Genomic DNA, 17946 nt, shown 5'->3' with positions numbered 1-17946 from the left:
TTCTCATAAATGCTTCCAGAAGACCTGAAATTAATCTTAGGACATAAGGACTGATAAAGCCCAAGGCTTGAGCAAGCTAAGGATTCATAAGACAATTTGAAATGGTGCTTCCTACATAAGCTTTCTATGTTCTTTATGGTGCAAGCACCTCTAAGCCACATTTAACATTTGGGGTACTTGTCCACTGCAGAAAAACCTGGTCAGTGGGCAGAGCTCTACATGGCACACAGACACAATGGCTTACCTTGTAGATTTTGCAATGGCAGAGTCATAATGCCTCCGGCTGCAGCTGCTGCTACCAGCCCTTGGATATTGGTGAGATTCGCAGTAGGCAGTGTGAGGACCAGTCCTTGTTGCCCTCCTAGCTGTCCGGCCATGTTGAAGGGGATGAGGATAGGCTGGTTGAGGGCTGGTGTGCCTCCTGGCATCACACCAGTGACAGCAGAGGCTAACTGCTGTGCTGTCAGAAGTGGCTGCACAGAAACAGATAATCCCAGCTCACTTTCCAGCGGAACGAAGATATAGGCTTTAGAGCATTTTTTTCTTCTATTATTCAGGGTCAATAAAGTTCCTGGACAAGTAGTAAAGAAACATGTTCTAGTCCAGAAAAAAAAAAAAACAAAACAGATTGACTGGTAGAAAAAAATGGAAATAGCCTTTTACTTATATTTTTGGAAATTCCATTTGGTCCTAACATCCTCTAAGGAGTTCAAATACCTTTAAAAATAACACCTTACACTTATATGTTATTCTTCCAATGCAGTTTTATTTTATTCTACCCTTATAATTTTGAAACTCTCTGCTAATTTATTCTGTGTTGTTCCAGGATGAATTCATTGGGATCCATGGAATTTCTTTTTGTTTCAAAAATAGCAATTAAATTCTGTTCTCATCTATTAAATTAGCAAAAGTAATATGAAAGATTTACTCAGTGCTGGTAAGTCTATAGTGACACCATTATGTGGATTTAGTATATGTACCCTGTCATAGCCTTTTGGAAAGCAACTTGGAGATCCTCATCAATAGCTAGAAAAATATTCATCCCATTTTGACTTAGAATATACTCCTAGGATATAGGCTGAAGATATAATTCAAACAGAAAAAAGATAAATGCATGAAAGTATGCATTACATATTAAAATACATAAATGCTGAAAAATAGTTTGTTAGAGTACTAAGCTTGATAAGATATTACATAGTCTTTAAAATGAATCATTTGGACATAACTCTAACATTCTATATCCAGTTAAGACAACATTAAAAATACATATTTATGTCCACTATTTAGCCAATTGTCATTGTTTGACATGGAAAGGCAGTTTCATAGGCATGTACTTTGGGCATCAGACATATTTGAGCTGGGGAGGGCTCTTTACCAGGGTGACATAGGCAGGGTTCCTGCCCTGGCCAGGCCAGATGATCCAGAGCTTTCATTGCATCCTTGTGGGAGCTTTGTGAGAAATAATCACATGTCCTTTTTTTTATCTTTAGACAGACCAATATAACAGTTTTGTGGAGGGGTTTCAACTTTTTGGTGTTAATGCAGTATGGTTCTATAAAGTAAATGGTAATTCAACATAGGCAGAGTACAAAGCCCAGTGTCTAATAGCCAAGCGCTGTATGTATATTAACTGTTATCCCATCCCTGAGACACAGAGAGGTTAGTAACTTGCCCCAAATCCCGTGTCTAGTGTGGGTAGGGGCTCAAGTCCAGACAGGTTGCTCCAGAGCCCACATTGCCCTCTTTCTCAATTCATGGAGAAGATTTAGAGAAATGGGGCTGCTTTATTTGCAGAATGGGATGGACGAGGGTTGAGTCCACTCTCAGGTCATTTCCTAAAGTCTTCCTTCAAGGCTCCTTCTAGGGAGCCCTCTGAAGAAGTGCTAGGACTCCATGCAGCCTAGTTTTATAGAACCATTCTCTAGGCTCTGTGGGCGTAGCTCCTAACATATTTACTAGATTTTGCTAAATTCACCCAGATTAACTGTGCTTTTTTTTTAAAGTACTCTAAAGCACAAAAATAAACATATTTTTAAAAAATAAGTATAAAATTATAAACTCCTTAAATGGCTGGTGTTATATCATTGAAAAAGGTAATTCAAGATGGCAGGGAAGTGGGTAGTCCTCAGACTATATAAAGGCCACAGATTTGGGAGTTTTGGCCTATAGCATTTTTTTTAAATTGAATTTGCAGGCTTAAAGTCCAGCATGCACTCTCCAGTTTGTCACAGTATCCACCACCTCTCACCATCTGGGTCTGCTGTGCAGCGTATATATAACCTGGAAGCCTTAGAGTGTACTACCCCTGGTAAGTTTACACACATACGCAGTGTCATAAGCATGAAATCAGAAAGGGCACAGCCAGAAAAATCTGGTTGCTGAGATTCCCAGTAAACTTTCTCTGGGCTTCCCTAAGAGAGTACATATCTCTGTCCTTGAGCCCTTGGCATCCAAGATGCACATTGGGATTTGAGGCCATCATGGGACTTGCTGGCACTGGAACAAGAAAGTCAAGACCAACCCAAGCTCTAAACTTGGGTTTTCTAGCCTTGAACTGGTGAGCCCTCAAAGTGCAGAGAAGTGAGAAATTTCTAGAAACAAAAAATGACAGCAAAAGAGAGAGAAAGGCTCATCAGCCTCATTTTCCATAAAACTAGGGTGAACTCTGAAAGCTTCACACTAAATGACAGAGGTAAAAAGGAAAAAAAAAGCCCAGCCTTCTGTGATTGTGTTCTATATCTCCATATAACCACACCGGGCTGCGAAAAACAAATATTAGACTTTAAAAAATAATGAACGTATTTCTTTATTAATGCAGAGGCTGTATGTGATGTACAATATTGTCAAACCCAATAAGCTGAACTTGCATTAAAATTGCATTAACTTATTTATATTAAATCACATCTTATATTTCAAAAATGCCTATAGTAAGGTTGAAATAACTTAATTTTCTTCACAATCCAGTCATTAAAGTTTCGCTTTCTGGAAAATTACATGGCAACCAACAACATAGTTGTAGTAGGTCTTAAGAATAAAAAAAAAAAAACATGATTCCAAATGATTAAAACCAATGTTTTCTGTAAAAAAAAAAAGTTCTGCAAACACATTTTTTCTTGATGGTATTTAATAAATAATGTAGTCAGACAGCTTCCCATACTGATATTTATCACCATCTTTTCTCTGTTAGAGTTAATTGGATTGAACTCATTATTATTTATTTGGTTCTTTACATGATTAAATCATCCTTTATGCAGCCTAATGGAAAGCAGTTGAGAGATACTGACCTGTGGCCCAACCGGGAATGGGGGGTGGGTCTGACTGGCCTGGTGTTGGTCAGGAGTGCTTGGGTCTGATAGTGCCAGGTTTCCTCTGGCCCCTGGAATTCAAAAGAGAGGTACTCCTTTAACACACAACTCAGCCTGTACATCATATAACATAAAGGCACAGATGATATGCCAGAGTAATTTATCAAAGCTCCAGTGTTCAAATCACTTATGAACTACATAAATTTTGCTAATGACATTCAAGATGGCCAAAGTCATTCCAGGAGGTAGGAGTCTATGACAGCAGGGAAAATGATACTACCATCAGTGGTGCTAACAGGCTTGTACTATACATCAATTTGCATGGGGTACCCCAGTGTATCGTTTGTGTGCGAAACCGTACCCTTTATGCATAGGTGGGCTACAGCTAATCTGATTTCCCAAAGCCAGAGGAAGTGTGATCTCAGACATGATCAAGTACAACTATGTTATCATATGCTTAAGCCCTTCTCCAGACACCCTTCAGACAATGAATCTTATGAATGTATTTACCTAAAAACAAAGTCTTTTTCAATGTCATCTTATGTGATGACCTAAAAAAGAACATGGAACTCTTTAAGCAAACTTCCTGGGTACTAACCGAAACAGCAGGAACCTCACATTACCTCCAGGGAGCCCCCCTATGCTAAGCACAGAACACAACTTATTTCCTTTGCTGAAATCCTGTTGAACACCAAAGCATGAAAAATGAAATGGCACCAAAACAGCAGAGCTTTCAAGCCTTCTTAAACATTGTAGTTTCTCTGTGTGGGCTTATGTGCTTTGTTTCAGGATAAAGCATAGCAGGTAAAATAGTGGCAATAACAATAAATACATGAATACATAAACAAATAGAGCTAACAGCAATTTTTGAGGAGTTTTAGTAGGTAGTTTTTATTTTCTTGGTGGTTGAAATCCAATTCCAAGCCATCCTTAACAAGACTCTCTTTCTTGATATTCGTCCTATGACTATCATGTGGAAGAGAACTCTGTTTACTGGTATGCCGTGGAAGACAAAGAAAAAAAAGATATGATTCTGTCACACATATAAATTTTAAAGAAGGTATTATTGGCTCATTTAAAACAAATTCTTCTATATATTCTCCAAAGGGACAGACTTATAAATAATTGAAATGTGGGGAAAAATACTTCAGCACATTAAGCTACAAATAAAATTGACTGCTACACATTATTCAATTGACTTCTATCTCCACTGCGATGTGTCAATCATAATGGCATTTTATAATGGGATTAAGCAATAAATGTGCAAAGCCATTATGCAGAAATCTGAAAATCTGATTAATTTGTAATTTTTTTGTGTGCAGAAAGTCAGGAATAGACATTGCTTGGGGAATACTTACAAGCATTCTATTGAAATTTCTAAATTGATTTTGAACAAACTAATAAAAACACAGACTTGCTGACATTTTATAAAGTGAATTCTGTCAAAATATGTTTGGCATTTTAATGATTGCTTTCATTTAATAACAAGGGTAAGATGACCCATTATAAGATGCCAACAATTTTCCCATTATGTGCAGGAGACCCTTCTTCTAAATTTGTTGTATGTGATTTACTTATTGTGTTTGGATAGCAGGGCACTTTAAACTGGGAGCTGTATTATGTGTTGTAAATCTCACCACTTCTCTTCTCATATACCCAAGTCCTATTTTTACCTTAAAATTGTCAGCAGAGCTTTATGTACTTTTTAAGAACTAGACAGGTCTAAGTGATGCTTTTGGTCAAATATTCAGAGTAGGTAAATTTTCAAATGGCTAAAAACCCAGTTTAGTTTTTGATGTTTTAAAAATTTGTTTGCTTCCCCATACTCGCCAGGTATGGATATTTACACCAGATTGTGAAAAGAGAGTTTTACAATGCATAGAAAAAGAGAAAAACCCTTTATACATTTAAAAATGTATACCTTAATTAAAAAAAAAATCTATACTATGCCAGGCCCTTCAGTTTCATGTTTCTTTCATGAGTACCACACCCATTTTTTACTCTGTTCCTAATATCATCCCATTGTAAAGTTTAGGATTTGTCCCATACAGGCATTGTGTCAACAAGAGTGTATGTCTGTTACCCATAACTTTACACAGACCTTATTTGCTTATATTTTATTCTCTGTTCCTGGAGGTCCTCACCAGCATACAGCAGCTTGTTTTAAGGCTTGTTATTTTCAAAAACCATGTTTAGTGCAGTACGGGGCAATTGCACACAATTTTATGTGTAAAATGATGTCTTTCACAGGCTCTAGAGGAGATTATGTATGCTTTTCTGCCTGGATCAAAAAGTAATGTTTCTTCTTAATGCACATCTCCATTTGCCCCAAACGCATGTATCATCCTTAACTTTGTAGGACCATAAACTAATCTGTCTGGTTGTAAGGCATCTCTCAAATCAGGGGTCTTCACAGACTCAGTGGGAGAATCCAACAGTCAGATGAATAAATGACATGGCTAAGGGTTTCAGAGAGATTTGAAGCAGTGCTTAGCCTATGTTAGCAAAAAATTGAGGTTAGCTATTTCCCTTGGGCACAGACATGAAAATACGAACTTAAAATGGGTTGGGTAGCTTCCTCCTGACCAGGATCCTAGGAAAAGAGTTACCTCTCTGGAGACCAAGAATGTCCAGAAAGTTCTCTGTGTTCTGTTCTGAACTTAATAGTCAGTGTTTTTTCAGGCAGCAACTGTGAACTCCAGTAGGGCAGGGACTGTGTTCGCTAGTTCACCACCTATGCTCAGGCCTAGTGTAGGCATTTGACCCACATGGATTGAACAATCACCCAATAGAAACAGAGGCTTGGCTTTTAATTTGGGGGTGGTATAACTCCTTCAAGAGAGGTATTGACATCTACCTGACTATTTACTGCTGTTTGGTGTAAACTTTGGAAATATCTTTAAATTATGAGCTTGTAGGCAACTTCTACCTCAATTCCAATTTAGATATTAAAGGCAATTTGATATACAGTTTAAAAGCAAGGAGTCTTAAATTTTAAACTCTGCCTGCATTTAAATTTAGCTCTGCCACTTCACTACTTATGTGAACTTGGGCTTGTTTTCCCTCTTCTTTATGTATTAGCCTCCTCTTATAAAATCCTGGGAAAATAACAGTACCTCTCTCATAGGATTGCTGTTGTGAGGATTGAATGAGAAAATATGTAAATTTTTGGAGCAATGCATACTTGTCACATATCTGCTATTTCTCTTGACTATACTTATTTAATAAGATTTATTTTGTGTTTAATAACATATTTAATATTATTTAATTTGCCCATAATATTCAAGTCAACTCAATACAAGCCCAAGTCAACTCAATACATACTCCTGTCCCTATGTGTACAAATGCACATTCCCTCACATACCACCCTAACTGCATATTCTGTACATTTCATGAATGTTGGGAAAGGAACTAAAGGGTTGGGCCTTTAGGAGCCTCCAAAGTGAGATACTCATATATAATGCTTCCTTTAGTCTACAGTAGCATGATCAGAAGATGTAACAGAAAGACACTGGCAAATAGCTTCGAAATTCTCACATAGATCCTGGCTTAGACCAGTAGTTCTTACCTGGGCCTGTGAATCAGAATGGTCTGCAGAGACTCTTGAACACAGAGGTTCACATCTCTCATGAGGCTACTAACAGATCATCTAAGGGGTGGCTCACATGTGTGTTTTATAAAATTCCACCATGATTGAAGACCATGAGAGAAAATAATGGCTCAGACTGCCGGGACAAGTCTGAATCCGCTTTATGCAGAAGATGCATGTTCAATTAGTTTTATGAGCAGCTGATGGGTCATCAGCTAGCATTACCTGCTTGGCTTTCCAAGTTTCTTCACCTGGAACATTCTTCCATCATAATCCTGGGAGATTTATAGCTTAGCAAGGAGAAGAATCATTTCAGGTATACCTATTTTGTAGTTATGATTTGTTCACTGTTAATTCAAGGAGTATAAAAACTGATTCTAGATGTATCACAATAAAAAATGTAAAATAGCTATATAATAGGAGTTAGTTCTCTGCAAATACAGGGAATCCTGTGAAGGTACTGAAAGATCAATTAGGAGTTTGGTTGGTAAACTAGGCTAAAAGTTATTTTTAATTGTTAAAATATTTGTTTGTCAGAGCATTGGTTTATTCAACACCATCCTTCCAGTGTTGATCTCACATCTGGAACCTGCAAAGCTGCCTGCAGATCACTCTGCTCTGGAGAGACTGAACTTACCTGCAGAAAACCAAGAGTGGTGGTACTGAGGCCCTGGACTCCTCCCTTCAGTGCCTTTCTGAGGAGAGAGCCTCACAAGTTCCACTCTCCCCACCCAACTTGAGGCCAGAGTTCCTGAGAGACCATCACTTTTTCCTCATAGCAAGTTACTTTTTTATTTTTTTTTTTGATATAATGGTTTTTCATTAACTAAGGCAAACTAGGCTCAGTATTGCTTAGCTATTCTAAAGTACTATAGATGTGTACCCCATCAGTATAGAGCTTTAAATCCTACCCTCCTCCCATTTTGGAGTTGACTTCCAAGTAACTCATTTTAAGAACCAAACAAAACATTTTTAATCCTGAGAGGGTGTACTCCTTTCTGGAGCCTCATCCCATTACCTTTGCAAAGATGATTCAATGGCCAAGGCATTGAGAAGGAAACAGAATTGCAAATATGAATTGCTCACCCCAAATAAACCACTTGTATCTTCTCCCATGTGTTGGCCATGCCACCCCATTCAATGCACCATATTCTCTTGTTAAAGACTGATGCATTTTTAATGACTTGTGTTCTGCAGAGAGCTTTTGGATTTCTGTCCTCTGTGCATTAGCACAAACATAATCACATGCATGTTGCAGGGATCTCTTAATTTTTCCTGGTGTTCATACCTTTCTTACCCATTGTTTGTGGTTTTCACCAGTGAGTAAGGTGAGGCAAAGGTTGCTTATTATAAGATGGACAGTTGAATGCATTATTTTATGTTGGGCATGTGAACCCAACTAAGCAGGGCAGAAGTCCCCTCTCAATTAAACTTCCCTTTCTTTCAATTTCTTCAAGATTACTAAATGCCAAGGAGGGACTTGGCATTTAGTGAAGATGTCTATAAAAGTCTTTTCAGAGACATTGCCAATGTTTGCCAAATTTTATTGCCAGTTGGAAGTTCTTTATAATACTGGCCACATACATATTTATGTACAGAACACTATACATGAGTCTAGTGGAAGTGGAGACTCTAAAGTAATTAACCACACTTGAAAATCAAACATTCATTTATTCACATAAGGGTTTGTGTGTTTTTGTAAGTTCTCTTGTCAAATACTTGTAACTTCACCTGTTGAGGTCTGGAGAACAGAGAATGTCTGATTACATCAATTATGCAAAATGGATTCCTTTCTTCTTCTAGCAAGTAACTTACCAGGCCTCTGGTGGAGGGAAATCTAGTTTTCTCTGTGTGAGGGTTCTAGGTCCTAAGTGGTTCTAATTGCTGATCTTTATTTAAAGGCTTCACAGATTGCATGAAAAGTCAAAGTGAGATTTGGGATATCTAGATAAAGCATAACAAGAAACCCTACAAATCTCTTATTTGGACTTGATTATCCGAAGATGTTTTTGTAATATTTACCGAAATTACTCAATATTTGCTTGAGTCCTACATGTAAACTTAGTCTATGTTGGTATAGAAGACTCCTTAAATACATTTTATTCTCTCAAAATTTATGAAATCTCACTCAGTCTTCCTCCAACAATTTTTTAATCATTGTTTTTATATCCATCTAATAAAAGAAGAGCTGAAGTCCTGTAATATCCAGTCCAGTAAAGGTCTCAATTTCTATAAATGCTTCCTTTTGAAAAAGAGATCAAAAAGGAGAGAGTCATCAAACATAGGCAAAATTCCATGATGCACTGTTGTCATATGGGAGCTTTGGGGTATGGATTTTTCCTGAGTACTGCTATGTCTACAAGAGTTCAAGTTTTTTCGAGGCAAAGACTCTTTTAAACTCAATTTTGTATCTTCTGCAGGCCAGCTCTGGGCCTTGGCATGTGTGTATATATGCATGTCGGCATTTATGTATGTTGTTGTGAGTTGGTATTCTTAAAATGAATAGCTATGTATCAGAGTAAACTGAAATAATTTGGACACAGATTTTAAACCACCTGAGAATATTTTGCCTAATCTAAAAATGCCTTTTTTAACCTAAGAAGGCTTGCTCATTTCAACACACTTCTCCCAGAAAACAGACTCTCCTCTGACAAGGTCATTGTTAGGGGAAATGCTCCACATTGCACTCAATCAGGGATGAAGTCTTTACTCTCGATTGATGGGACTCTGGCATAACCCTGTGTATGCCAAGGTCATTTTATGCTGTTCTTTTATGCCCATCTACACAGCTTCCTTTCTCATGCTTCACCCATGCTCAATCCTATATCAAAAACAGCTACATAATCTGTGGGGCTCAGTGCAAAATGAAAATGCAGGTCCCTGGTCTGGGCCTGGGAAGTCAATCTCAAGTGTGGATACCCTGATCCTTGGCAGATGGGTGAAGCCAAAGGACTGCAACCTCTCTGCTGGGGTGCACTGGACACCTGAATCAGGGGTAGATATGAAGCCCCTTTTGAGTTGCACAGAGTTGGACCCTTGCGAAGGGCAGAAGGAAGAAGGTAACTGCCATATTTAGGCTTCCAGGGATCTGCAGGGAGCAGGTGGCCAAGAACTCACCCTCTCCAGAAGAGATGAGGAAGGAGAAGCTGGGCCACTAGCTGCTCCAAGCCACACATTCACCCACATGCTCTTATTGTCCCATCAGACTTTACTCACAAAGCAAACAAAGGTAAATTATTAAGAATTGCAAGATGGTGACCTCAGGCACTAAACCTCCTGGGTTGGGAGCTCCGTGTGCCTGTAGGTCATATGGATTCAGCTTCCATACAATTTTGGATTACTAATTTTTCATCCAGGGGCCTCCTTATAAAGGGTCCTCAAATTTTTATTTAGTTTTATTTTTTTCAGCGGAGAGCATGAATGCAGTCCCCCACTACCACAAATTATGCAGTCAAGTTTCCCACATTGGGGGAAATCACAGGGGTCAGCACATCTGGAGTGCAATGGATAAGCCTTGCTCTTGGAAAACCACCTTCGTGATCATGGTATACCTCCTGCCAGGTAAGTCTGGGGTCCTCAAATTTTTAATAATTGCACCTAAGTTTACAACTTTGTTAAGAGAGTTATTTTTCCAAATTAGTATAAATTTTAAAAAGAATGATGGGGTCTACAGAGGAATTTAGACATGGCTTTTTTCCCCAACAAGAAATTAAACTTATAAATCATCATTACATCTATATTACATCATTATTAATGACCACATAAATATACCATTTGGTGGAAAATTAAGGTGAAATACTGTTTTATTTTCTATTAATTTTCAGTTACTTATGCCAATAATGGAGAGATGAGGCATGAATTACTCAAAAGAGAAAACATACAGAAGATGTCACATGTCTTTTCTCAACTGTAGACCTAGTTTCCTAACAGTGTTGTTACTCTCTCACTAACAAAAACAAAGATTTTCCCTCCTGACTGCTGGATCATCGACATGCTTGACAACAAGGGGACATTGTCTAGATATTTCAAGGCAATGTAATTAACTGTTTTTAAACTTCTCCCCAGTTACCTACTTTTGGTAAAACATGCAAGAATTACTTAGAACCAACTTTAAATGTGCTTGAAAATGTTCACATTGTTAAATAATCTCCTTTAAAATTTTGGTACTGGCTTAGGTGAAGTGTACATGTATGTGTGTGTGATGCATGTTTTGGGATGGGGAGATGAAGCTTAAGGGAAGGAAGGGAAAACTGTCCATGTTTTCTTAACACCCATGTTATTAGTGCTATGGGGTTTAAGTGGTAGAGTCAGAAGTCTCTGTATTTCTTTTTGCAATATCCAGTCGTCCCGCCTCTTCCAGCAATGTTTGGATTTTTCTTATATCTGCAAGGCTCTCTTTGCAGACCTATAGATCTAAAGGGCTGTCCCATTAAAAACCTTATCATGAATTCTTAAGCTTTTTTCAGTTTATTGAGACTCTTAGCCAGCAGCCCCACATGGAAATCTGGCAACCCAAGTGTGAAAAAGAGGGGATGAAATGGAGAGAGCTGTGTCACAGTAACAAGAGCCCAGACTCTGGGCTCAGATCAGTTTGATGAAAATCACAGTGATGTATCTTCCCCTTGCTCTCCCAGACCTAGCTACTTTCCAGAGGTCTGAACTCTGTACAACATTTCAGCAGCCAAGAAGCTGCCAATATGATATTCAGAATATGATTTAACCATGAACTACAATAGAAAAAACATTATTTCAATTGGAAATGATGGCCTCTGGCTACAGTCACTTCTGATAATACGCGTGGTACAACATCTCAGAGACCCCCAATGCAGGAGCTACACTGTGACTTCAAAGAACAGGTGATTAGATAACCATAGAACATTGACTTTCCCAGACTTTGAGAATTCATAGGTAGGGCAGTCAAATTAAAGGAGTAAGTAATAATTGTGTGACTAGAAATATTTCAATGTTTAATTTTGCCTAGGAAAGATATCATTAAAAATTGCCATACACTCACATTATCATACAATAAAGACATTTTAATGCTCTTCCCTCTCTTCAAAGGATGTGTTCTCCATTTACAGGACAATCCTTCAAATTGAAGATATTTAGCCCAATAAACACCTACTGCATTGGACATTTTTCCCCTTCGACCAGTGTCTCTTTTATTATGGTAGGACACTGATCTATCACAGAGCATTTGGAAGCTTCTGTGGACATGGTAGGATCTGAGGAATCGGCATGACCTCTCCCTCTACTCCTGCAGGTATAGGCAGTGTCTGACCAAATACTTTTAAAGTGTTTCTTCTTTTCAATAAACAATTCCTCTTTTCCCTCAATTCCTTTTTTAGAGACATCACATAATTTTTGTTACACATGTAAAGTTTTGTGTGTCAGGTAATGCATTAATTATTTTATATATATCATTTTGTCAACTCTTACAGTAAACTTATAAGGAGTTTATGGTTATTATGTCCATTTATATAGGAAACTAAGCTTTATAGAGGTTAACTCATTTTTCTTTTACATAAGAAGGAAGTGACAAAGAAGCAACTATATCCTGAGCAATTTGACTAATGGAAGACCACATCTTTTTCACCTAGACTATCTACTTCTCAAATATTTCCTAATAGCTACCATTTAGTGAATACTTACTATGGGCCAGATATTTTACTCAGTATTTTATATACATTTTCTCATTTAATCTCCACAGAAGCCCTGTTATTGTCGTCAGGATTATCATTCCCACTTTATAGATGTGGAAATTAAGGTTTAGATAAGTTAAATAACTCATGTATTATCACACAGTCAGTGAGTGATAGCATCAGAATTTGAAGCCAATTCCATTAGACTCCAAGACTACATTACACTATGCATCACATACAATGTTTCAGAGAGACAGAACACAATAAATACCCAATACCATGATAGAAATTGTGTTTTTCAGATATTTTCCTAGTGGAGCCTGAATCCAGTGACCTCTAGGTCCAGGTCTGGGGAGGTGGGTGATGGAGGAAGTAAATGGCATAAACAACGGCTGCATTCTTAGTTTACGGTTTCCTTATTCAAGGTGTGATCTCTGGACCAGCAACATCAGCACCACCTGGTACCTTGTAAGAAAGGTGGACCTGCAGGTCCCAGTCCACCCAGGTTACAGGCCCACTGATTCTGAATCTGCATTGGAACAAAATTCCCTGGTGGTGTTTGGAGTTTGTAACTCCTCTCTCTCCTTCCCTCCCTCCCTCCCTTATTCCTTTCCTTCTTCCATCCCTCTCTCCCCTCCGCCCATTCTTGTTTCTCCTCTCCCTCCTTCCTTCTTTACTTCCACTATTCCTTCTTTCCTTCCTTCCTTTACTTGAGCGGCATTTAGGTATAAATTTACGTAAAATACCTAACTTTTATCCTATCTCACAAATGTTGGAGTGAGCATATGTGAGAATATAGGAAAAGCAACTGTTCTCAATCACAGCAATAACCCTTGACCACCCTCACCCTGTGTACCTGAGGCGAGGACTCCCAGTAAAGAAGTTCACAGCAGGAGGAACTGATCTTAAAGGAAAGCAGTGCATATATATCCTTAAAATACAACAAAACTGAAGTCAAATGTAGCCCAATATCCTTGCTCTGTGATTTATGGCAATTTTCCTGACGTTTTCTTCTTCCATATCCATATCTTTGCTTTTCTATGTGTGAGGGTCCGTAAAGATGAGTCTGGCCTATCCATTTCAGTCATTTGCTCTCAGAACACCACATTTTCCAAAAGTAGCCAGAGAGCCACTTTTAAAAAGGGGAATAAAAATTTTAAATCCTTTAAAGCTGAAATAAAACTGCATTTCTACTCTGATACTCCAAAAGGGTAGCATTTGCAGTCATTCTTGTGTGCAGCTTAAGATTGGTGAAAGTCAGGTTATTTCAAACTCAGCAAAGGGCAAGAGAAGAATCCTCAGAGAAATTATATTGCATGAAATTGTAACATCACACATAGTTAGCAACCCCTAAGGTAATGGAACTTCTACGATAGTATGACAACACAAAATTGTGCAGGAAGAGAAGGATGTCACACAACTCACTATGAACAAACTCCTGAGTGCTACAAAATCTTCCTCAGAGATGGAGTAACAAAACATTGCATTTTTAATAAGATTAAGTAGATCTAGAATATAAAAACTCAAATTAATGGCCCATCAATAGATTACTGCTTAGATTTTTCTCCCCCTCTGAAAGTTGGTTATAAAAAAACCAAACAGCCAAACAACTAGTCCAATTCATGTGTCTCTGACCATTTGGCTCTCACTTAGGCTATTTATTTCCTAGCATTATTGTAATTGAAAAAGTATCTATTGCTCAAGATGCTATTAACTTGAGTGCATTCATAGAGTGTTATATCACTAATAGATTTAGATCAGATTCTTTTATCCTTTTAGCAAATCATTATTTTGTTGCCCTCTTGTTCTTAAGATTTTGGTCTACTTAAAGACAAATAGAACAAAGCTTCGCAGAACTTGTTTAGAATATTTTTTATCATCATTTTAACTCTACTACATGACAGCTGCAAATGTGTAACAATTTCTCTTTGTAGCTCAGAATACATTAGTACTTATTGGCCTTTATATATCTATAAAACTTGGCACAGAGAATAGAAATAGAATAAACTGGAAATTTTACATACAACCTCTAAAATATCGTCAAAATTTGGATGCTCTTTGGAAGTGAGGGCAATTTTATGATTAAATATTTTAATAATTATCGGTTTGATTCCCAGTCAGGGCACGTGCCTGAGTTGCAAGCCACATCCCCAGTAGGGGACGTGCGAGAGGCAACCACACATTGATGTTTCTTTCCCTCTCTTTCTCCCTCCTTTCCCTTCTCTCTAAAAATAAATAAATAAAATCTTTTTAAAAATTATTTTAAAAATATTTTAATAATTCTTTTTGTTGTTGTTCAATGAACTCTGAACTTTTTATTGGCCTCCTGCCCCACCAAGGGATGCCCCACTTCTGCTGCCTTTAACGTCTCAAAACTTTGGTGTTGTTGACCTCAGACACCACTTTGCCATCCACAATCCTGTGGGTAGTGGTCTTTTAGATGGTTTGTAAGGAGTGGTTGTTGTCCAGGGTGTCAACAAGACTGAAGTCCTCCCATTCTTCCAGTAGGCAGTGGTAGGTGGCAATCTCAGCCTCCAGCTTGACCTTGATGTTCAGCAGGGCATCATACTCCTGGGCCTGGGTATTTTAATAATTCTTGTTTAGAAGATAGGAGAAGTGAAGCAAAGCTAAAGCTGTGATTGGTGAAAGAGCAGTATTCAGGCACACTAGCCAGGATGGGAGACTATTTGGTCATTTTGTGGTTTGGATAATGTTCCTGGTATTTTTGTCTTCAGACATGGTGATGGACTGACCTTGTTTTTTCCCGATCCATCATTGTCAGAGTGGCCTTGTCTGATGTTGGTGTTCTATGAAATTGTTTGTGTTCAGCAGGAGGGCAACAAGGCCCAACTGTGAGTGCCAGGCCAGCTCCTAGACATCCGGGCTGCTTTTCTCTTTCTCAGTTAAAAAGTACAAGTTTTGGTTTGAGGGATATGGTCCCAAACCAGGAGGAAGATGTGGAATATGCTATCTGAGCTAATTACCATATACATTTTTTGTAAAGAGGAAGCACTTGATAATGGAGAGCTAGCTTCTCCTAGATGTGTTTGCTAAAAGCAGGATAGCTGATAAGTTTCTAGCGGGCTTGCCTGACAGTTACATTTGTCAGGAGGTTTTGGAAGCAGAGAGTGGTATTCTTAGTCTAGACTTAATTCTGATCAATAGGGCCACACTGAAGTAATATAACCCACAGGATAATGTGACCATATATTTATAGAAGGTTTATTTATCAAGAAAAGGAATGTGGGGCAGAGTGAGGTATGTCTAGAAGATTAGAGTCCTAAAAATTCAGAAAAATTATCCAAATGAGCCCATAACTAGAACTCATAAAAAGAAGGAAACACGAGTCTAAAAATAATATTTCCCACAGTATAGTGTGGAGTCAGAATGACTTGCATTTTCATCTTTGCATCACATATGCTATGTGTGTGACTCTGATCTTAAGTTTCCTCAACTATAAAATGGAGGTAGAATTTACTGAGTGGAAAAAGCCCATCATTGTGTCTGGCACATAGTAAATATTCAACAATGATAGCTGTATTATCAATTATTATTGGAATATTGTCACAGGTGACATTGACCTGATTATCCAATCACAAAGGATGTAGATAAAGAAGGAAAGAGGACATGTGGCCAGAGAAGACATCCTTTAGTATGAGGACACTTGAGAGGAGCCCATAAAATTATATATAGCTGATATCCAAGAATGAATTCAAGTATAGGAGAAAATGCACTAATATTGAGAAACGTTGATTACTTCTACCTACGTCTAAAAACTCTTCTGAGTCCCTGTCCAGTATTTCTAAACAGCACATCTCCCACAGGTACAAAAGAAAAGCTCCACTCCCTCCTAACTGTATGATTTCCATTCATGTTCATCATTATAATCACACATGCTTAAAAAACAAATCTCCAAATTACCTTTGCCTGGTCTCTCTGCCTCACCTGCAGGCAACCACCAAACCCCAAATCCTGCTCTCCAGTATTGTTGACAACTATCCCCTTCTCTGCTTCAGCTGCTTTCATTGTCACTTACCTAGATCATAGGCATAGTCACCGTATATCTGGTCTACTCTTCTCCTTCTCATCCTACACATTGATGGCAGCGAGGCCTGTAAATACTGCCACTGAGTGAAATCCAATAGATGTCCTTACTGTGGCCCTTACCTCTCAGATGGAAAGCTGGGTCTAGAAATGGGGGTGTAAGGGTTTGGGGTGGAGTGGGTGGTCAAGGAGACACCTCCATCAGGAGACCTGGCAGTGGTCCAGGCCAGCACCAGGAGAGAGTGACAAGAGCATGATAGCCTTCTGGTGAGGGGCACAGGCTCTGAAGTCAGAGTGCCTGTTTCTACCACTTATCAGATATGGGACCTCAAGCAAGTGACTTAATCTTTCTGGACTAAGTTTCATAATATGTCAATTGAAATAAAAAGGGTACCTCCATCATAAAGTGAGGGTTAAGTACAATAATCCACATAAATAAAGTGCATAATCACAGTTTCTGACACATAATAAACACTCAATACATGTGAATTTTCTCATCATTATCATTCTTTTTGGAGGGAGACAGAGCCCCACCCTTGGGGTCCAAATTGCTAGGCATATAGCTGTATCTCACCCAGTGGAACTCCGGTACACAAATCAGGTGGCACTCTAGGCGGCAGGCCTGGGAAATGTGGTCACAGCCATTTGATCTGACAAGATTCTAAGCATTAGTCTCAAATATCATCAATGCCTCAAGGGCAGAGTAGAGCCTACAAGTGTGTCAGGAGAGGGACACAGAGATAGGATGGAGCAGAATTTGACAGCAACCTCCCCTAGTGGTTTGCAAAGACTCTGTGGTAAGGGGATGACAGGCACAGCTCAGGGATCAGACACAGGAGAGATAGAGCTCAGGACAGAAGTGCATGCCATCATGTGTGAGCTGCAAGTGGAAAAGAATGAAAGCAATTATACTTCAGAACAGATGGTATCATTTTCAGGACAATGTCTGGCAGTGATGGCCTTGGTCAAAATGACTCACTTGGTGCCTATGAATCTACACATGGCTGAAGTCGTATCTGAATGTGTGTCCAAAAAAGAACTAGGCTCCTAAGTGGATCATAAACACAGATGTATATATAAGAGGAATTTAGAAATAAGGATGAGGTAGACAATAGCTATAGAGGAGGTGGTGACAGTTCTCATGCATAAGTAAGCAATAAATGATTGTTCAGAGCCCAGACTAGATTCTGTTTGTATGTTCTATTTTATTATTTTTATTTCTGTGGTAAGAACACTTAACATCAGATCTACCCTTAACAAATTTTGCAGAGCCCAATACAGTACTGTTAAGTACAAGCACAATGTTGTACCTATAGAACTTATTCATCTTAACTGATATAAACTTAATGTTTATAACTAAAATATT

The 17946-nt window shown here is 38.5% G+C and overlaps 1 protein-coding gene and 1 non-coding gene across 2 annotated transcripts in view; both read right to left on the bottom strand.

The window, feature by feature from the left end:
- Positions 1-17946, bottom strand: part of POU6F2 (POU class 6 homeobox 2) — a 565270-nt gene that overhangs the window by 319545 nt on the left and 227779 nt on the right. The window contains exons 3-4 of the mRNA XM_045192643.1: positions 3285-3376; positions 245-473 (exon numbers count right to left, since the gene is read on the bottom strand). Coding sequence (XP_045048578.1) covers positions 245-473; positions 3285-3376 — 321 coding nt within the window. The remainder of the gene's footprint in view (positions 1-244; positions 474-3284; positions 3377-17946) is intronic.
- On the bottom strand, positions 10300-10463 carry LOC112303739 (U1 spliceosomal RNA). The gene has a single exon (XR_002974682.2). It is a non-coding gene; the product is annotated as a U1 spliceosomal RNA (small nuclear RNA).

This window comes from Desmodus rotundus, chromosome 6 (assembly GCF_022682495.2).
Source record: "Desmodus rotundus isolate HL8 chromosome 6, HLdesRot8A.1, whole genome shotgun sequence".
Lineage (NCBI taxonomy): Eukaryota > Metazoa > Chordata > Mammalia > Chiroptera > Phyllostomidae > Desmodus > Desmodus rotundus.
This window is presented reverse-complemented; position numbering and strand designations above follow the sequence as displayed.